We start from the raw sequence: 21,111 nt of genomic DNA, 5'->3' as shown, positions 1-21,111 counted from the left end.
TCCTCGTTGGAAAACATGAAAAGGGGGTGAAAGAAGTTCGAGTAAAGACGAGGGCACCATCTAGGGTGCCCAGAACACAAACTGCCAGGCTGGGGCAACTCTTTAGAAAAACCGGCGGGTGTCCGGCGGCACTGGGAATCGAACCCGGTAGCTTCCGCATTGGAAACGGACGCTCTAGCCATTCGGCTTCCTCTGCGGTTTGGGCAGTGGTAGCCGGGGCAACCTGACAAAGGAGGTGGACGCAGGCACTAGAGGGAAGGGGGGGGGCGTGTCACACAGTCTTTGGGGGGGGGGCGATCGCCCCTACCGCCCCCCCTCTGGATCCGCCACTGGTTCGGAACATTTAAATATCAGTCCGCCCATACGATGTGTATTTATTAATAATAGGTACAGAAACAACATTGCAGCAAAGGTTGAATTTGAAGAACAACGAGGACTGAACGAGGCGTCGCATCAGTGAACAAAACAAACCGGCTACTTACCACGAGCTCCACTTCATAGCTAGGCTTTGACACGCTGGTCTGCGGGACGCACTTGGCACGTATACGCACTGGGTTGTCCCAAATTCCGTTGACGTCGTGCACGTGGCCACTTTTGTAGAGGGCCGCGCCTTTCCTGCAGCTGTCACCGCAGAAGTAGCTGTCAGGCACCCGAACGCAGGGAAAATCGCAGCCGCGTACTTCAGCCATCCCCTGCAGCAATGCTATGCAATGCGCCGTCGTCTGCTCGGCTCCCCGAGTGTACTGTCGCCGGCGGCCGCTAGGTGGCTTTCAGTGGCGCCTCTATAGACGGCGCACTACCCGTATAACTGAGCCTGATGCCTCAACATAAATGAACTTTTTGTTAAAGAACAATTAATCATAACATAGGCTTGCTTTATCGCTCTCTTTATGGCTAATCGTTACATGGCTGTGTAGCACAATCTGTCTATGTTGCTCTTTACCTTGCTATGTTGGTGTGTATGTCTGTAGTGTATGTGCAATTTTATATCCTACGGTGCGGGTGTAAGTGGATGTTCTCAAACTGGTAGCCTTGAATTATTCTTTTATTTTGCAGTGATAAGGGTGCTTAGACAATTGCAAGACTCCTCCGATATTGCTGTTTTGATTCGTGAAAGCGCCTTTATTCTAGAGCGTAAGGGCCTTAGTGATAGACTCGATAAAACATCCTTAAGGGTGTAAAGTGGTGTACTCTGTAAGCTTTCTCATTTGCTATCCTGAACGTGAGCTAAATGAACTCCAAATTTACTTATTTTTACATTTACTTGATATCTGAACATGTCAGATTTAAAAATATACGCAAAGGGGACACTTCAAAATGTGCAAAAAAAAGTCATTTTTTTAATATTTCGCCTGCTCACCTTCCTCCATTCATTCACTTCTAATAATCCAGCTATGACGAAGTGTTCAGAGGATCTGCTTCCAAAGTGGGAGGCACAATGTACGATTCCCAGTGCCTGTGGACACTCACTAGTTTTTTCTGAAGGAGAATTATGCCGTCCCGGAGCTCATTAGTGTCAACACTGAAGTAGCAGTGATTTAGAATAACACATGTATTTCTGCAATCCATAAAGGAGCATGGCTCAACGTCGTTGGCGAAAGGGGAAACGAAAGTGAAAGATGTTAGAGGGAAGAAGTAGCCACTTTACGTGAAATGAGTACCCACAACACTGAATGCCAGGCTGGGGTACCTTCTCTGCCCATTAGAAAAACTAGTGGGTGCCCATCTGTACTGGCAATAAAACCAGAAACCTACGAAAAGCTGTCCTCTGGTTCCCACTCTCTTCAACTTCTCTTCCCTACCATGCCTACGTGCCATTCTTGCTAGTGAGTTGCCAAACCAAGCGTCTCTGCTCACCTTAAACCAAGCTCACTGTCTCCATAATCAACAAACTTCGCCGTGCCTGATAGATCGCCCCTTCTTTAAGCGTAGCCTTTAGGCTCCAAACTCATTTATGGACCTTTCTATGATCACGGGACATGTGGTCCGTGAAGTTGTATTTTCGTGAAAAAAATGCATTGCAGTGGACACAGGAGTAGGGACGCTGTCCGGTGTGAGTACGGATGTGCATGACAATTAAGGCTATTTCTTCGCGACAAGGATGCACCGCAGTGAACACCTGAGAGGGACACTCTGCTGTGTGAGTACTCATGTGTTGAACGAGGTAGCGTTCCATCACTAACGATTCATTGCAGTGGACACAGGAAAAGGGAGCTGTTCTGTGTGAATACGGATATGTCTCACAAGGCTGAATTTCCTCACAAAGGATGCATCACAGTGGATACAGGAGAAGGGACGCTCTCCTGTGTGAATGCGCATGTGGTCATTGAGGGTGTCTTTTCGTGAAAAGGATGCATTGCAGTGGACACATGAAAAGGGACGCTCTCCTGTGTGAGTGCGCATGTGCTCATTGAGTTTGTCTTTCCGTTTAAAGGATGCATTGCAGAGGACACAAGAAAAGGGACGCTCTCCTGTGTGAGTGCGCATGTGGCCATTGAGGGAGTCTTTCCGCGTAAAGGATGCATTGCAGTGGACACAGGAAAATGGACGCTCTCCTGTGTGAGTGCGCATGTGGTCATTGAGAGAGTCTTTCCGCGAAAAGGATGCATTGCAATGGACACATGAAAAGGAATGCTCTCCTGTGTGGGTGTGCACATGTGCCAAGAGCTTAGAATTGTGAACGAATGTAGCTGGGCACAAGTGGCACTGTAAGGTGGCCTTGTCCATACGTTTCCGAAGGTCACTGTTCATAGTTGACTTCTTCAGGGTCACACAGTTGCCCTGTTGGCAGGAATGCCTTTGACCTTGTACAGACGCCAGTGAGGAAGACTGCTCCAGTGACTCAACAAACAAGGAACCTGCAAAGCCATCGAGAGCAAAAAAGGCAATCCAAATTATGTGCCACAGAGAACTGGATTGCAACAGTAGACAATACACAATGATTGCTCTACATGGAAGTGAAGTAGCTGATCACCTGGCCTCACCCAAACCAAAGCTACTCTTATGGCAACATGGCACTGACACAGCACATTTCACGAAAATTAACATCTTGCTGCACTGAAAGCCATGGTTAATACATGTGAACAGCAGATGGCAAAAAAACAGAATTTGATTTATATGCCATTTCGGTGCTATATCTAAAGAGTGAAATGTCTTTGTGCGTGCAATAATAAACACTAAGCCATAAAATATGAATAAAACTCTGCACAGCAAAAGACCCCTTTATGTTCTAACACATAAGAAATACCATATGAGTAAAAGAAGTTAGAATAATATGAACGCAGATAAAAAAAAAACATTTGTAAAAGTTACAGCGGCATCACGTTTTTGGTGGTCAGAGATACAGGTACAATAATGTGCACGACAAAAGGAACTGTTTCTTTATATTACTATCACAGTTTACACATTTCCCACTAATGTCGCTATACTGCGTCAATGAAAGCATAATGATACCAGGAAATACAGTCACTGATTCACCAGATAGTGGTTAAGTTTACAGATCATTATTTACATCTTCCAGTGTAAAATCAAAGTGCCACTACTCAACATTGGGGTAACTTATCTAGAAAACTCTTTTTCTCAACACAGACACATAAAAACAAAAATGTGCATTAATAAATAGCTATTGTGAACCACTGCCTTGAAAGACAAGCACAATTTCATCACTTTGATGACTGAAATTTAAACATTGCAATGAAATCCATGACTTGCTTGCCAAGTTCAATCGACTGAGATGGCAGAAAGTTTATAGTCTATTTTATATATTTCACCAATCTGAAGTAGCAATCTAGACATGGTCACACACACCACCATCACAATCTCAAGCTCAAAATGGATTAGGCCCCAACATAAGTGTAAAATGGTAAATGATTTTAAAGAAGAGGCTGTTGCAATGCCCTTCTGGTAATATACAAAGCATGCAATTTTAGGTTACTAATTAGGACAAATAGAACCATCTACAACAGCACACAGACGATTCATAAACAAGCACAAGCAACATAGTACACCTAAACATACTTTTACCCTTGGTATCAGTCAGGCTTGGACATTAGAAAGCCCTTGATCAACTACATTTGTGAGTATTGATACTGAGCGGCTACTTCTTCAGTAACTAATTTGGCAAAACTAGTTACCTTTTCTTAAAGACAAGCTCTATGTATACATAGGGCAATACCAACAGGTGCACTTTAATTTGGCAGGAAGCATAGAACTGAACAGCTGTGGTAGTGTGATGCGGCAGCATGTGCGATATGAATCTCCAGCGAAGCAAACCAATGCACTCAGTACTTTTTTATTCATTTTAGCACACTATATGTGGGTAGACTACAGCAGAAATTCGATGATGTGAATCTTGTGCAGGTACAAAATTCGTATCACTGAAAAATATGTCAAACTATTATACCTAGTTGCCTAGGGTATGGTATGCCTGATATGTGGCAAAAAAAAAAAAACCTTGCGTATGTTTTTATTTATTGTTCCTTAGGGTCGCAGGAATTTAACAGAAAAAAATGCAGTTACACGCGGCATGTACAACGGACTGCTTCCCTATTTATAAAATCTTCGTAGAACACCAGATATTTTAATCTAAGTATAAGGAAACATATTTACAATTTCAATAAACTGCAGATGAGTGTGTTGAAATATCCGCTATTTTAATTAATCACGTATTTCAAATTGTTGCCTAATTAAATTAACTGAAGCTACTGCAGGAGTCTGAGATCAAACGATTAAACTAGCGTGCATGCGATTTTTTGCTGACCGACACACCTTTAAAATCGTGCGCTGCATTGGAGAGTGTGGCAACCGGGATGTCAGCGGACAACTGTGGCAGTAAAGAATGCGAGGCCCTCCCTGTTATCGTGTAAACAATCACTATAAGTGAGAAGTGTGGTGCTGCCGCTGGTTTTGGGATACCAGAATAGAAAGTAGCTATCCTCAACATGCTTAAGAGATAATTTGATGTTTGCGCCACAAATAAAAGTGTGTTTAGTGAAAGCACTGCTCGCTCTCAAGCAAGTTTTGAATTTAAATAGCTGATTACTGTTTCAAAACTAGTCACACTCAACTACAGCATCACTACTGACTCCATATAAAGTTGTGCGGGTGCTCTATCTGTTAAACCAAACTCACAAGACTTCCGTTTTAACCAATGAATAGTGGTGACTGCTGCATGAGGTGTTGCTAGTTTCTTCCAATGCAGGCAAGATGGTGCGAAACAGAAAATGTGCCAACCAGGAACAAAGCTGTCGCAATACTGGTACAGGTGGCATTGATATTCTGGCGTTTCATGAGAATGTGCTGTTTGTACTACACTGGCACGTTTTATGGCTTTGCAGTGTGAGGTGTGCAGCTTTAACACAGCTCAGATGGCCTGATTATACATGCGTTCTTGTTTCATTTGTGTGGATGTGCGGGCTTTCTTCAGTAAACATTTAGTTTAAGTAGAGCGTTTGTCCTGTCTGGTTGTTCCTATTTGCTGTATTTTTCTTCGCTGGTTTCTTCTTCCTAAGAAATTCACAAGATTTCTGTTTAACCAAATCATAATAGTGACTTCTGCATGAGGTGCTCTAGTTTCGTCGGATATAACGCATGCAAGATGGTGCAAAAAAAAATGTGCCAGCCTTGAACAAAGCTGTAAAACTACTGGCTGTTGCTTCACTTCCACGAAGGCTATGCCAGTGGTACAAATGCATAGAGTTGTTGTACTCTGCGATGATGATGATATTGTTGCCCTGCCCTTTGTAACGGGCGATCAAACGGGAAATCCGGATCTGGCACAATAAGTCTCTAACTATTGGTTTAGTGTATTTGCTGCCGGACCTGTTCTATCCTGCAGATAGTTCGCACACCACCAGTGTTCTAATCGACGCTACGTTGCCTCCACCGTTTCCCACTGCGGTCGCTCTTGTGACTCCCGGAAACCCAGCGCCATTGCCAGCAATTTCTGCCATTGTTCCGGTGGCGTAGCGGCCGCAGATGAAGTGGCGGAGACCTGTGGTTTCAATGCTGGGCAGCGTAGCACGATGTGCTCGATGCTTTCCTCCTCCAGGGTGCACAGGGGGCATGTCGTGTCGAAGTTGGGTGTGTACGTCGCCCGCAGCAGTCGGGTTCGCAACATGCCGCACCTGGCTTCACATAGCAGACCGCTTCCCTTTGAGTTTTCGTACAGCGGTTCTTTCTCGATCGCTTGTTTTGCTTTACTGTAGAAACTCAAAGCGGGCTTTCCTGCTGCCATCGTCCGCCAGCTGGCACTTTCGGCCTCCTGGACGGCTTCCCGCACCTTGGTCCTCCTGTCCCGCTGAGGTTTCTCCGTAAGTCGGCATGGTGCGACCTCGTACCGCTTCGCCAGGCGTTTTGTGCGCAGCACCCACTTTGTGTTGATGCACTTTAGGTGGATGTACTTAAACACCTCACGCGCCCAACGTCCGTCTGGTAGTTGGCTCAGCCGGCGCTAATAGGCGAGTTTGGACACTGCTTCCCGAGCCTCAAAGGAAGACCAGCCCACCTCACCCTGCACCGCCTCATTTGGTACGGCCCTGTGGACGCCCAGTGCTGCTCTACCTGCCTCCCTCTGACGTACTTCGAGGGACTGACGTGTCCCGGATGACAAGCAGAGCACACTGTTTGCAAAAGTCAAGGCCGGGACCGCTACTGACTTCCAGAGCTCTCTGGTGACTTCAAATTTGTTGAAAGCCCAAAGTGCCCTGGAGTTCAGAAAAGCACGCTTCCTCATTGCTCTGGGTTTAAGTTCACTCTCGTAGTGGTGTGTATAGTGAGGTGCAGCTGACAATGTCATTCCCAAGTATCTGTAGGTGTTTGTCCACTCTATAGGGTTTCCCTGGAGCATGAGCCTGCTTTCAGTGTATTGCATGGGGTCCTCTTGGCTCGCCATAACCATGCATGCTGATTTTGCGAGGTTGAAGTGCAGACCGATGGCCTGTGCCTCCTCTGAACATATGCCCAGCAGACGCTGCAGGTCCTTTGTGCTGTCTGCCAGTAGCACAATGTCGTCGGCATAGAATAAGGCTGGCAGGCGACGTGGGCAAATCACTCCCTGATCTTTGGGAGCCCAGGGTGTCTAGCAAATTGCAGAATTCGATTTCTCTGACTTTTCCAGGTTTTCCCTGACCATTTTAGCCAAAATTCCCTGACCTATACAACAGACACCATTTTGTGGAAATGATCCGTGAGGCATATTAAAAGGGTAGAGAAAACACATTTCATTGTAGAGTAAAACATTTATTGGAACTGCCCTCATTCTCGAAATGCACTTCAATTAGGGTTTGAGAGAGTTTATTTCGTCTTGAAGAATAGAAGCTTCAAGTTGCGCTTCACTAAGCAGCCTTTGCTTTTTTTCTTGTAGCTCTTTAATCAGAGCTGCTGCTCTTTTTTTTTTCTTCTCCAATTCAGTTGTTTCATCTCGCTCTCTCTTTGTTTGCAGCTGCTCCCTGTAGACGCTGTAGGCACTGCGAACTGTCTTCACCATCCTGTCGGTAATGTCTACTTGAGCGATGCCACCTGCTGCGAAGACCGCATCATGCACTACTCTCTGTGCCACAAGAGAATCTTCTTTCAAATTTTCAACAAGGCATTCCTTGTTGACAGAAAAGCCTCTCTCTACCGCAGCATTGCCGTGAGACAAGCACAAGAGAAGTTTCACAAAAGAAACTGGAGCTCCTTGTGATCCTGGGAACATACGTTTGTCCACAGAGTATCCAGGCTCTGTTGCTTCCTGTCAAAATTTGCCAGCTGTGCCTGTGTACTGCTTTCTGAGCACACCTTCGCGTAGGAGCGATGGGCTCGCTCTGCTTGCAAGCCGGTCATCCAGTGGCGCTCGGAAAGTACTTCAAGTGCCAGCGTAAGCCATCTGGGACCAGCCTCCAAAGACAATGCACAGACAGGGTCCAAACAGCCTGCACTCACAGCCAACTTGTACTTAAGCGGCGATCTCTCCACCACTTTCTGTGCACAAGCCCTGACAAACGATATGCAGCATTTTTTAAAATTCATTATTGCAAGCTGTGACAACTTCTTGTTCTTGCGGAGCTAGTTTTTTGCGGAAAACCCAACGTCGAATGCGGCTACATTTACTGCATTTTCTGGTATGCTTATGTCTATCTTCATTGTAGTGTCGTCACCGGAGGTACCGTCCGGCGGGCTAAGAAGGCGGCTCAGCGCCGGAGTGCCCGCAGTTGCGTCAAGACAGCCGGCAAACGGGGATGGGACTGTCGTTTATTTACAAAGAGATTTGGTCATACGATTTCGTACATGAAATACCCGTTGTGTGGCGCTCTGCATCACACAATCGAAACCGAAACTGGTAAGGCGCGACACCACATCATCTCCCCCTAAAAAGGAAAGGAGTTGTACTCTGTATATGATATTATACAGTGGTAAGGCATTGAAACGTTTGTATGAAGTAACACGTTGGCACACAATCCTTGAACATCTTGTAAGAAAATGTGCAAAAATAAGTAACATCACTATACAATAGTTATCACATGTAGGAATGTATTCTTTATTAGAACAATATTTATGTGACCAGAGTTGACGTAGTTAGACTAAACTTGATGTAATGGATTTGTTATTTTTATTGCATGAGCCCATTTATGAACTAGTATAAGTAGTAATTAGGAACTTAGTGTCAGTCACCATTATATGTTCCCCAAAAAAAGGATTATGCAGTAATATATGAAAGTAGTATATGAAGTAGTATATAAGTATGTGGAACATGAGTATTATGAAGAATATATATATCAAGGAACGTAGTCCTTGTATCGTGTCGGCTTTCTTCGGTGCCGTTTGGGACGAAGGGGACGGTCAGTAGAAGAATTTGAGCCTTGGGGCTCACCTACACGCTCGTCGGAGAGTGAACGCGGCAGAGTTTCAAGATTTTCCGTAGTCGGCATGTCAGTCGACGAATCTATCCCCCCTTCGAGAAGCGTTGCATTGCGGCTTGGCACATCAGCCGATTGTTGTGAAGGTGCCTGCAAGGTGGTTAGTGAAAGTCGCACTAACTGTGGAACTGCAGAAGAACATGGAGGTGGGGAGGAATTAGGTTGATGCATGGACGATGTGTTAGGTGGAGGACATGAATTCTGCTGTGGAGTTGCATTCTGCTCAGCATGAACAACTACCAGCTTTGATGCATTCCAGACGTTGCCATCACTAAGGCGGAAGGAATTGAATCCAGTTTGACTAAGGATTGTATAAGGACCTCTGTATTTATTCTGCTTCCCTGGCAGACGAACTTTAACTCTGAGGCCCACTTGTAGCTTAGGAGGTTTTGCTCCACGCTTAGAATCAATGCGTTGCTTAGTTGCCTGTTGCTTGTGGAACACTCGTGTTCTCACACGATCCAAACTTGGCGAAGGAGTGGAAGAGTTTGGGTGTAACCCTGCAATGTCAATTCCAGAACGCGGTTGGCGGTTATGCAGAAGTTGTGCAGGCGACAAGCCTGTAGTAGCTTGAGGCGTAAAGCGATACGTGCCTAAGTACTCTGTTACAGCTTGTTTCAGTGGGCGGCATTCAAGTTGAGCGAGCTGAATTTGCTCTTTCAAAACACGGTTGAAGCGTTCAACTTGACCGTTAGATTGCGGATAGTAGTTCGAAGAGCAAAGATGCTGTATGCCTCTATCGGAGAGGAACTTCTCAAATATTTGAGATTTAAATTGTGGACCGTTGTCCGTGACAATTGCTTCTGGAAAACCTTCCCTACTGAAAAGTGCTGACAGAAATGTAATTACTGCATCAGAAGTGACTGCATGGGTAAAGCAAACCTCAGGCCACTTAGAGTGGTAGTCAACTAATGTAATTGCAAATCTGCTGTCGAAAAGAGCACGTTCGAGTGGACCGACAATGTCCATGCCTAGCTTTTCCCAAGGTTTGTCTGGCCATGGGACAGGCTGTAAGGGTGCAAAAACTGGTTTAGCAGATTTATCTGCTGTTTGACATACGACACAGTCGCGAACTGCACGTTCAACTTGGCTATCTAAGCCAGGCCACCAGTATCTTTCTCTAAGTCGCTGCTTAGTCCTGACAATTCCAGGGTGACTTTCGTGAGCCAACCGTACGAGTTTATTGCAGAGTGAAGCAGGAATGCTTACTCTGTCTGCACGGAAAACTAAGTTGTCTACACAAGACAGCTCATTTCTGATTGCAAAGTAGGGCAGTAGTTCTGGCTGAAGAGATTTCTTTTCTGGCCATCCCATCCTCGTCGCCACTTTGTAGGGTCGCCGCCAGAGGTACCGTCCGGCGGGCTAGGAAGGCGGCTCAGCGCCGGAGCGCCCGCAGTTGCGTCAAGACAGCCGGAGAACGGGAATGGGACTGTAGTTTATTAACAAAGAGATTTGGTGATACGATTTCGTACATGAAATACCCATTGTGTGGCGCTCTGCATCACACAATCGAAACCGAAACTGGTAAGGCGCGAAACCACACTAATAGCATTGTTTATTTCCATCAATACACGAGAGAGAGGCAGCGTAGGAGAGAAGAGAGAGGGGGAGGGGACGCGCATGCGCTGGCCCTCATCGCGGCGCTGCGCAGCATAGAATTTCGGCATGTCGAGCCCGCATTTCAGAGGAGCCAACCGAGGCAAGCGCTGGACTGAACGCGTGCAGCGCTCTACCATTTGAAGGAGAGGAGACTAGAGGAGCGTAGCGTATGCGCCGTGAGAGCAGAAGCGAGAACGCAGGAGAAGCGCAAGCAGGTGCTGGTAGAGAAGTGGTGAGAGTAACGCGCAGCTGTTGGAGAGAGGGAAGGAGAGTCGCGCATGCGTAGTGTGAGTGCGGACTACCACGCTGCGTGCGGATGACCACGCCACGTTACATACCCCCCGAGCAAGAGATACTTCGCATCTAAAAACAATTCCCTCACCCTCTCCAGCGCATATCCAATCCTCTTCACCTGCAAAGTGACGTAATGTTGCCGCGAGCAACTTTGCGTAGCACCAACTTCTTCGATTGGTTCCCTGCACTATACGAAATGGCGCCTTGGCCTTGCGGTGATGCAGTTTTGGCCGTGCTGTTTGCCGTTTCTTTTTCCTGTGCTGCCCTCTGCTGTTTTCATGGAGGCCGGCACTACCGGGACTGCTGATATCGCCAGAACAAAGGCCTTAGCAATCCAAAACCTCCGAGATCCGAGACCACTAGGAGAATGGCACGTGCGCCGTGGTGTATTGTTTACCTCGCCAGTGCCTCACACTGCGCTACCTCACCGCCAGGGGCGTAGCCAAGGGGGGGGGGTTGGGGGGTTCAAACCCCCCCCCGAAATTTTTCAGTTTTGCTTGCGTATATATACATTCACACATACAAACGCACGCACGAACATACATAAAGCACCGCGGCACTATGGCACTAGCAAAACTTGTATGAAGCCATCCTGTTGTTGGCTGCACGCCGACGACGTAATCACTGACGTCGTGTTAAGTTGCGGAAGTGAGCGTAATCACGACAATGGGCTAAGCCTGCCCATCTTCGCTGCGGATGAGTGTCGGAAGGCCGAGCAAGAAACCAAAATGAGCTGAAGCGGTTGTTCTATACCGTGTAACTTCCGTATTACAGCACTTACTCGAAAAATGTTTGCGGCAACATGTTCACATCGTACAAGTACACAGTTATCTCTCTATAACAAACCATATAATCGAGTGCCAGCTAATAATAGGATGGTTCGGCAAGTTTATGCTAACATGTCTGTCCATTTTAAAGCTGCCTAAAAAACTTCCACATATTCTGTGTATGTTTAATTGAGCATAACAGTGCACGATAATATCCTCACCAGCACTGAACGCCAGGTCAAGATATCAGGGTTATATATACCAGTTTATTTACTTACGAAAGCAACGATGACAGATTCATTGGTAGTACAGTGGGGAGGAATTACATAAAGAAAAAAACATATGCAGGTTATACAGAACAAAACAGCACAATATGTTTATGCCTATACAGTGCCTCATGGACCGACTGACAAACAAATCCTTTGAAGTTATCTTCCCTATATCACTTGGTAACCAATTCCTAACTGTAATTGTATTGGGGAAAAATGACTTCCTAAACATGTTAGTTTTACAAAATGTTTCCCTCGCTTCTAGTTCGTGATACATTCTCGTAGACACATAGTCAGCTCATGCAAATACTTTGTGCAATCAATGCCTTTTCTTGAAAGGCAGATATCATGGAAATCATTCAACTCATGAAATAAAAATTTTTGCAGCGTCACACCCATTTTTTTTTTGTTGCCACAGTTGCACTGAAATTTGTTTAATAATTTCCAAATACAAACTCCACAGCTCTACTCAGTATTCTTTCCAGCTCGTCTAAATTTATTTGGGTTAAGGGATCCCAAACCGCGCTAGTGTATTCAAGTAGCATCGTACACTGGAAAGGTAGTTTAGAGCCATTGCCTTGTTTGGAAACTGTTAGCGTTCCTTTTCATATAACCTAGGACGCGAGATGCTTTGGCAGAAACGTGATCAACGTATCCTGTCCATGATAAATCAGTGGTGAGATACACTCTCAAATAAACCTCGACACAGTCAATAGTTGCATACAATTAATGTAATAATTAGACTGAAACTGTGTCATCTTTCTTCTAGTCAAACATATGTGCACTGTTTTCTTTACGTCAACGTTCATGTGCCATGTTGGGCACCACTGTGTAAACCAGTATATGTCACACTGCAAAGTTGTACAATCATTTGGGTCATTGAAATTTTTTTCTATACTATGCACAATTATCTGCGAACATGTGCAAAAAGAATACTACAACTTATTCCTAGGGGTGTGCGAATATTCGAGTTTCGAATTCGAATCGTACCTAATCGAATAATTCGATTCGACTCTTGAATAGGTAGTATTCGAAGTTTCGAATAATTCGATAGGACGAATATCTAAAACGCGACAAAGGCCAATGGTGCAAATTGGTTAGGGTGGGGTGGCTAAAACTAACGCTAACGTCGTTACATAGGCCTTTCGTTCAAACTTTCACCGACACATGAGAAAACACATGAGAAAACTGTCAAGCCCTTCAAAACTTCGTACCCGAAACGAAGGCACGGACTTCTTGCGCAGTTCGGTCGCGTATGCCGCAAGCGCCGTAAAACGTCCCGACTTTGGCCTGCGAAACCCTGAGTCATTGGCTTTGCATGCAAACTTCACGCTGGGCAGTCGCCACTGCAGCACCGAACCACTCGTTGAAAAACTCCCATCGTTCCGGCACGCATTTAAAACGCTGCTGCGAACGGGCGTCCGAAGATTTTTGGGCCCGGAGCGCCCATGGCGATGAAGCACAACATTACCGTTATCAGATGAGCCGTATTGCGCGACCACGGGGAGAAAAACTAGCTACCGTAGCCCCTCTATTAGTTGTTAGGAGGTTAGGAATGGCGCTGCTGACTGGAATGGAGGCTCTTCTATGAACATGCTTGCGCGCCGATAAAAACTGAAACAAAAGCCACTCCCGGACAAGTGCGCAATAAAACTGTCGGCACACCGTAGCATCCGATTTTTCCATTGTGTTGCCGTAACCGGCGGTACACACTTCGTATAAACATACTATTCGATTCGATATTTTTGGCCACTATTCGATTCGAGATTAAATTTCACTATTCGCACACCCCTACTTACTTCCATAAATCAAAAAGAAGAATCGACCAAGTACTGACCATTGCGGTACTCCTGACGTTACGTTAGCCTCACCCGCTTTTTCTCCATTAATGACAATGCGCAGGCGCCTAAACTGAAGATTATTTGGTATCCAATAGTTTACAGTACTGTCCATACCATACCATGAAAAGTTTTCAATTAATTAATGCGCACCACATCAAGGGCTTTCCTGAAATTATGAAATATAGAATTCATTGTGCTCTTTCTTCAATGCACTTACCAGGGTCACGAGTTAATTCTGTAAGTTGCATGACACAAGACGATTGGATGCGGAAGTTGTTCAACAGATAGTTCTCATTAATCTTGTTAATTATGCTAGGGAAAAGAACATGTTCTAGCACTCTGCATTTTGTACTAATTAATGACACAGGACGATAGTTTAAAACGCAGCTTTGCGGCCCAGATTTTTGAATTGGCACAATATCTGCCTTTTTCCAGTCAAGAGGTAGGCGAACCTTCTCTAATGATTTCGCAAAAAAGACAAAAATATTTTACATATGAGTGCGCACGTGATGACAAGAAAGCATGCGGTATTTCATCTGGGCCACAAACTTTTGTAGATAGATTTCAAAACAGGAGAAAGTGCCTCAGATCAGGCTGGCCGACGTTTCGATAGGGGACCTATCTTTGTCAAAGGCGCCTTGTCATCCCTGGCGTGTTAGTTTTATGGGGTTAGTGATGACGTCATGTCCAGCGGCGACGCGTCTGTTGCTGTTGGTAATTTCTGCCTGGAAAGAGAGAAACTCGAAAGCAGAGGAGTGTAGCCCTTGCCACATTTCAAGAGAGTTTGCAAACACGTTCGGGTCTGCCATGTCAGAGTTAAAGGTAGCTCCAAAGAAAGAAAAAAAAAAGAAAAAAGGGGGGGGGGGGAGCGGGTACAACCAAGCGAAAGGGCGAGTGTAGCCATCACAAAGAGCTGCAGGAGGTGGTGAGGAAGGAAACTACAGGCGGGGAGAAAAACCGGGCGGCTTACGTTTAAATGTCCGCCAAGGAGCTGCAGAAGGTGGTGGGGAAGGCAGCTACAGACAAAAAAAAAAAGGTACTCGGGCGGCGTACGTTTAAAATGCCGCCTGCCTACTTTAAGTGATATTGAAAGGGTTGCCTGAAAAGCAAGCTCCTGCTTAATGGGTGAAGTAATTGGCTGGCACATGCATCCAGTGTCGTCGGTGGCGCCCAATTTTTGTGGCATCACTCATTTTAGCCGCAAGTACTTGCAATTTTAGGGGGGAAGCACGCTAGGGTCTTGGCTTGTCCGCGTTGCATCGTCGTCTGCTGTCGCCGCGTGCATTGTCATGACCCATTTGATTCCTTGCATCGTCGTGTCCTGTCCATTTGTTTGAGCGCAAGAGATGGCGCCGCCACCTCAGCGCTCGCCAAGTGGCGAGAGAGAGCAAACGGCGTACGTTGACTATGTAAACGCTCTTTCTACGATGAATGCTGAACTACCAATTCGCAAGGAATGAGAACGCGCCCTTGCCCACGAAAGACAACGCCGACGCTGGCAGCCTCTGCTAGAGAGTTGAAAAAACCGACTGCTCGCGCTGCACAACCATTCACCGTCCACCCCGTGTATATAGGCACTGGCTCTTGACCTGCAATGTCAACAATGTCAACCAACAATAGATTCGCAGCGTGCCCGTCAACTAAAAGCGGACTGCGGGTCTCTGTGTCTAATCTTTCTTCTGTCTCATTGCCCATTATCAGTGATTTGGCAGTGAGGAAACACCGGCGCACACTGCATGCTTCGCCCCTCCACAGGTTTCATTTTAGTAGAGCTGTTTCTTTTGCCTCTCCCTCACGTCTTTTTTTTTTACTTTGTTGTATGCATTCCATTTCCCACGAATTAATTTTGCATGTTTCTTGTAAACTAAGGCTTACATTTGCTGCGTCGGGCTACCCACCGTGATGGTCTAATCATTATGGCGTTCGACTGCTGACCCGAAGGTCGAGGGATAAAATTCCGGCCACGGCGGCCACCTTTCGATGGGAGGTGAAATGTTAGAGGCCCGTGAACTAAGGTTTAGGTGCATGTTAAGGAACAACAGCTGGTCGGAATTTCTAGAGCCCCCCCACTAGTGTCCTTCATAATCATATCGTGGTTTTGAGACGTAAAACCCCAAATATTATTATGCTCCGTCGGACTGTCATCAGCAGTGAAGGCACATGTTGGTTACGTAATTCGAACAGTTTAGTTTTAAACATCACGCACATGCCCTCTAAATCAAATGTATCTGACACCCTCAAAAATGTCATAACGGTTAGGTGCTTCTGTTATTGTAAAAGGATTTGTGTGGTTTTAGCTACGTACCCATCTTGCTCCGGTATCTGTAACTTTAACATTACGCAAGTTGAGCTCGCAAAGCACAGTGCTACGATCACTTCTACACGTGTGCTGGTCTTCGGGAGGCAAACCAGCAAGCAATAAATCAAGCACATTATTTCCTCTTGTAGGTTGCAGAACAAGTTAGTGAGCGAGAACTAGCTACACATCTTGAAGAATTCCTTTCAAGAACCACTATTAACGAGAGACTTAGTATGTTCTTGAGCGCAATGGATTTCAGGAAGGTTAAAATCACCTCCAAGTATTACGTGGTCATCATTTACTGCCTCAATTTCCTCACTGAAGTCGTTCATTACTTTAACTTCGCTACCTGGTGGCCTATAAAAAGAAAAAGAAATAGCACAGTCTTTCCATTTTGGAAACACAACTTCAACGAGATTGATTCGTTTGTTTCCGTATGAATACGGCAGCATCGAAACGACGTGCGTAGCTTCAACGCTGCGCGAAACGCCCTCGCTGAACACAGCAAAAAGATGGGCCACCGCATCAATTTTGACGACGCCCGGATCATCGACACGGAAGGCAACCACACAAAAAGACAATTCTTGAAATGCTGGCATATCCAAACAACACCGGGAAATGTCAACCGCTCAACTGGAACCTTGCCGAGTGTGTACGTTGCACGGTCTACGGAACCAGTGGAAGAAACACCACAGCAACAAGAACGGCGGTAAGGACGATGGAGAGGGGGACACCACCAAAGAAACTCGCTAGCTTCGGAGCCGGCCGAACAGTCACCCCTGAGGAAGGGACCGAATCGGTCCCGAAACGTCGGGTCAGTTTATAGCTGGAGAGTTTATTATTTTTCGTATGGATTCCTCTTTCACTATTGTGAAGGCACCTCCGCCGTGCTTATCCCAATCTCTCCGGTAAGCAGTACAATTTACGGGAAACATTTCGCTGTCATTATTTTCGCTGTTCAACCACGACTCAGGTCCAAGTACAAGAGAAAGATTAGTCATGTTAATAAGGTCAGCAAGGCCGTCAACATTATTTGTAATGCTCATTGTCAGCCTGATTGTATAACTGAAGCTAATGCCTGAACATAAGTAAACTTTTTGTTGTTTAAGAAGAATGACCCATAACGTAGGCTTGCTTTATCGCTCTACGGCTGATCGGTACATGGCTGTGTAGCACAAACAATCTCTCTATGTTGCTCTTCACCTTGCTATGCAGGTGTGTATGACTGTATGTGTACGTGCGATTTTATATCCTTCGTTGCCGGTGTAAGTAGATGTTCTCAAACTGGTAGCCTTGAATTATTCTTTTGTTTTGCAGTGATAAGGGTGCTTAGACAATTGCAAGCCTTTTTAAATGCGAAGCATTTCTTAGCGAACTTCTGCGACTTTGAGTCCGTCCGTCCGTCCGTCCGTCCGTCCGTCCGTCCATCCGTCCGTCTATCTATCTATCTGCCTGCCTGCCTACGACTTTGTGGTCTCCTGGCCGTTTCGTTAATGCTATGTATACCAAAATTGGTATGGCATAACATGACTGTATGACGAACATAAATGACAGGTCATAACATGAAAATCATGACATGCATGTCATGAGTGACATGATTTACATGTCACGGCGTTGGTGCTCTTGCGGCCGTTTCGTTAATTTGATATATACCAAAATTGGTATGACGTGACATGAGTGCATGACAAACATGAGTGACAGGTCCTATCATGAAAATCATGACACGCATGTCATGTACAGCGTGATTTACATGACGTGGTCTCCGGGCGCGCGCGGCCGTTTAATTAGACTGATATATAGGACCAGACATTTCTGTATGGCGAACATAAATGACATGTGGTAACATGAAAATCATGACGTATGTCATTTACTCCATGACATACATGCCCCGCTCATGGCGCGCTTGCGGCGGTTTCGCTATCTTGACATGTACCAAATTTGGCATTCCACGACGTGACTGTATGGAGAACATAAATCATAGGTGGTAACATGAAAACCATGACATGCATGTCATGTACAGCATGATATACATGCCATGCTCATGGTCCGCTCGCGGCCGTTTCGCTAGCTTGATCTACACAAAAATTGGTATTGCGTGACGTGCCTGTATGACGAACATAAATGACAGGTGGTAACATGACAATCGTCACATGAATGTCATGTAGAGCATGATTTACAAGCCACGCTCATGGTGCGCTAGCGGCCGGTTCGCTAGCTTGGCATACTACAAAATTGGTATTTCGTGACGTGACTGTATTATGAACATAAATGACAGGTAGTAACATGACACTCATGACATGAATGTCATGTAGAGCATGATTTACAAGCTACGCTCACGGTGCGCTAGCGGCCGGTTCGCTGGCTTGACATGCACCAAGACTGGTATTGCGTGGCGTGACTGTACGAGGAACATAAATGACGGGTGGTAACATGACAATCATGACATGCATGTCGTGTAGGGCATGATTTACATGCCACGCTCATTGTGCGCTTGCGGCCGTTTTGCTATCTTGACATGTACCAAATTTCGTATTCCAAGACGTGACTGCATGAAGAACTTATATCACAGGTGATAACATGAAAACCATTACATGCATATCATGTACAGCATGATTTACATGCCATGCTCATGGTCCGCTCGCGGCCGTTTCGCGAGCTGATATACACCAAAATTGGTAGTGCGTGACGTGACTGTACGAAGAACAAAATGACAGGTGAAGAAAGAAGTGTTAATTGTCAAGGGGCTCGTTTTCTTTGTTATCCACATATTAATGAGAACTAACAGACAATAATGCAAAGGAAAGTCTAGGGATGTTTTTAGTTAGTAAATGTAAGGTCAATTGTGAAGAAAGAAAAGGTGGACGAAAAGATAGCTTGCCGCGGGCAGGGACCGAACCTGCGACCTTCGAATAACGCGTCCGATGCTCTACCAACTGAGCTACCGCGGCGGCCATCCCCCCGTCCACTTTATAGTGTATATATGTGCATTTAAACGTGGGAGCGTCAGTCAGCGCCGCCAGTAGCCATGACGGCGAGTGTGGAACACTCTTTTTTTTTGCCTGTTGGCGTCACGTAGCACGTGAACTTATTACGAGCGGCAGCTGACCAATAATCCCTCGCATACTACCTGAAAGCATCAAGTCTGCCAGAACGAGACCCTCGCTATGAATGAAGGAAAGAAGTGTTATTTCAAGGGCTCGTTTTCTTTGTTATACACAATATTAATGAGAACTAACAGACAATAATGCAAAGGAAGTATAGGGGATGTTTTAGTAGTAAATGTAAGGTAATTGTGAAGAAAGAAAAGTGGACGAAAAGATAGCTTGCCGCGGGCAGGGACCGAACCTGCGACCTTCGAATAACGCGTCCGATGCTCTACCAACTGAGCTACCGCGGCGGCCATCCCCCCGTCCACTTTATAGGGTATATATGTGCATTAAACGTGGGAGCGTCAGTCAGCGCCGCCAGTAGCCATGACGGCGAGTGTGGAACACTCTTTTTTTTGCCTGTTGGCGTCACGTAGCACGTGAACTTATTACGAGCTGGCAGCTGACCAATAATCCCTCGCATACTACCTGAAAGCATCAAGTCTGCCAGAACGAGCCCTCGCTATGAATGAAGGAAAGAAGTGTTAATTTCAAGGGCTCGTTTTCTTTGTTATACACAATATTAATGAGAACTAACAGACAATAATGCAAAGGAAAGTATAGGGGATGTTTTTAGTAGTAAATGTAAGGTAATTGTGAAGAAAGAAAAGTGGACGAAAAGATAGCTTGCCGCGGGCAGGGACCGAACCTGCGACCTTCGAATAACGCGTCCGATGCTCTACCAACTGAGCTACCGCGGCGGCCATCCCCCCGTCCACTTTATAGGGTATATGTGCATTTAAACGTGGGAGCGGTCAGTCAGCGCCGCCAGTAGCCATGACGGCGAGTGTGGAACACTCTTTTTTTGCCTGTTGGCGTCACGTAGCACGTGAACTATTACGAGCGGGCAGCTGACCAATAATCCCTCGCATACTACCTGAAAGCATCAAGTCTGCCAGAACGAGACCCTCGCTATGAATGAAGGAAAGAAGTGTTAATTTCAAGGGCTCGTTTTCTTTGTTATACACAATATTAATGAGAACTAACAGACAATAATGCAAGGAAAGTATAGGGGATGTTTTTAGTAGTAAATGTAAGGTAATTGTGAAGAAAGAAAAGTGGACGAAAAGATAGCTTGCCGCGGGCAGGGACCGAACCTGCGACCTTCGAATAACGCGTCCGATGCTCTACCAACTGAGCTACCGCGGCGGCCATCCCCCCGTCCACTTTATAGTGTATATATGTGCATTTAAACGTGGGAGCGTCAGTCAGCGCCGCCAGTAGCCATGACGGCGAGTGTGGAACACTCTTTTTTTCTGCCTGTTGGCGTCACGTAGCACGTGAACTTATTACGAGCTGGCAGCTGACCAATAATCCCCTCGCATACTACCTGAAAGCATCAAGTCTGCCAGAACGAGACCCTCGCTATGAATGAAGGAAAGAAGTGTTAATTTCAAGGGCTCGTTTTCTTTGTTATACACAATATTAATGAGAACTAACAGACAATAATGCCAAGGAAAGTATAGGGGATGTTTTTAGTAGTAAATGTAAGGTAATTGTGAAGAAAGAAAAGTGGACGAAAAGATAGCTTGCCGCGGGCAGGGACCGAACCTGCGACCTTCGAATAACGCGTCCGATGCTCTACCAACTGAGCTACCGCGGCGGCCATCCCCCCGTCCACTTTATAGTGTATATATGTGCATTTAAACGTGGGAGCGTCAGTCAGCGCCGCCAGTAGCCATGACGGCGAGTGTGGAACACTCTTTTTTTCTGCCTGTTGGCGTCACGTAGCACGTGAACTTATTACGAGCTGGCAGCTGACCAATAATCCCTCGCATACTACCTGAAAGCATCAAGTCTGCCAGAACGAGACCCTCGCTATGAATGAAGGAAAGAAGTGTTAATTTCAAGGGCTCGTTTTCTTTGTTATACACAATATTAATGAGAACTAACAGACAATAATGCCAAGGAAAGTATAGGGGATGTTTTTAGTAGTAAATGTAAGGTAATTGTGAAGAAAGAAAAGTGGACGAAAAGATAGCTTGCCGCGGGCAGGGAC

General features: G+C 45.8%; 2 protein-coding genes across 9 annotated transcripts in view; both read right to left on the bottom strand.

Annotated features, from left to right (window-relative positions):
• The window catches only part of LOC119390669 (gastrula zinc finger protein XlCGF57.1-like), a 691,222-nt gene that overhangs the window by 304,137 nt on the left and 365,974 nt on the right, over positions 1–21,111 (bottom strand). For 2 of the 5 annotated variants that reach the window (XM_049415088.1, XM_049415086.1), the window contains exon 4: positions 2,805–2,858. The exons of 1 other annotated variant lie outside the window; for it this stretch is intronic. In XM_049415088.1, the coding sequence (XP_049271045.1) occupies positions 2,805–2,858 (54 nt within the window). Of the gene's footprint in view, positions 1–1,960; positions 2,859–21,111 lie in introns of those variants that run through there. 2 more of the 5 variants (XR_007415951.1, XM_049415092.1) reach the window with 2 other exon arrangements.
• Positions 1–21,111, bottom strand: part of LOC119390677 (gastrula zinc finger protein XlCGF57.1) — a 963,551-nt gene that overhangs the window by 722,716 nt on the left and 219,724 nt on the right. The window lies entirely within an intron of this gene.

Source organism: Rhipicephalus sanguineus, chromosome 4 (assembly GCF_013339695.2).
Source record: "Rhipicephalus sanguineus isolate Rsan-2018 chromosome 4, BIME_Rsan_1.4, whole genome shotgun sequence".
NCBI classification, from domain to species: Eukaryota; Metazoa; Arthropoda; class Arachnida; order Ixodida; family Ixodidae; genus Rhipicephalus; species Rhipicephalus sanguineus.
Note: the sequence above shows the minus strand (reverse complement) of the source record. Positions and strands in the feature narration are given on the sequence as shown.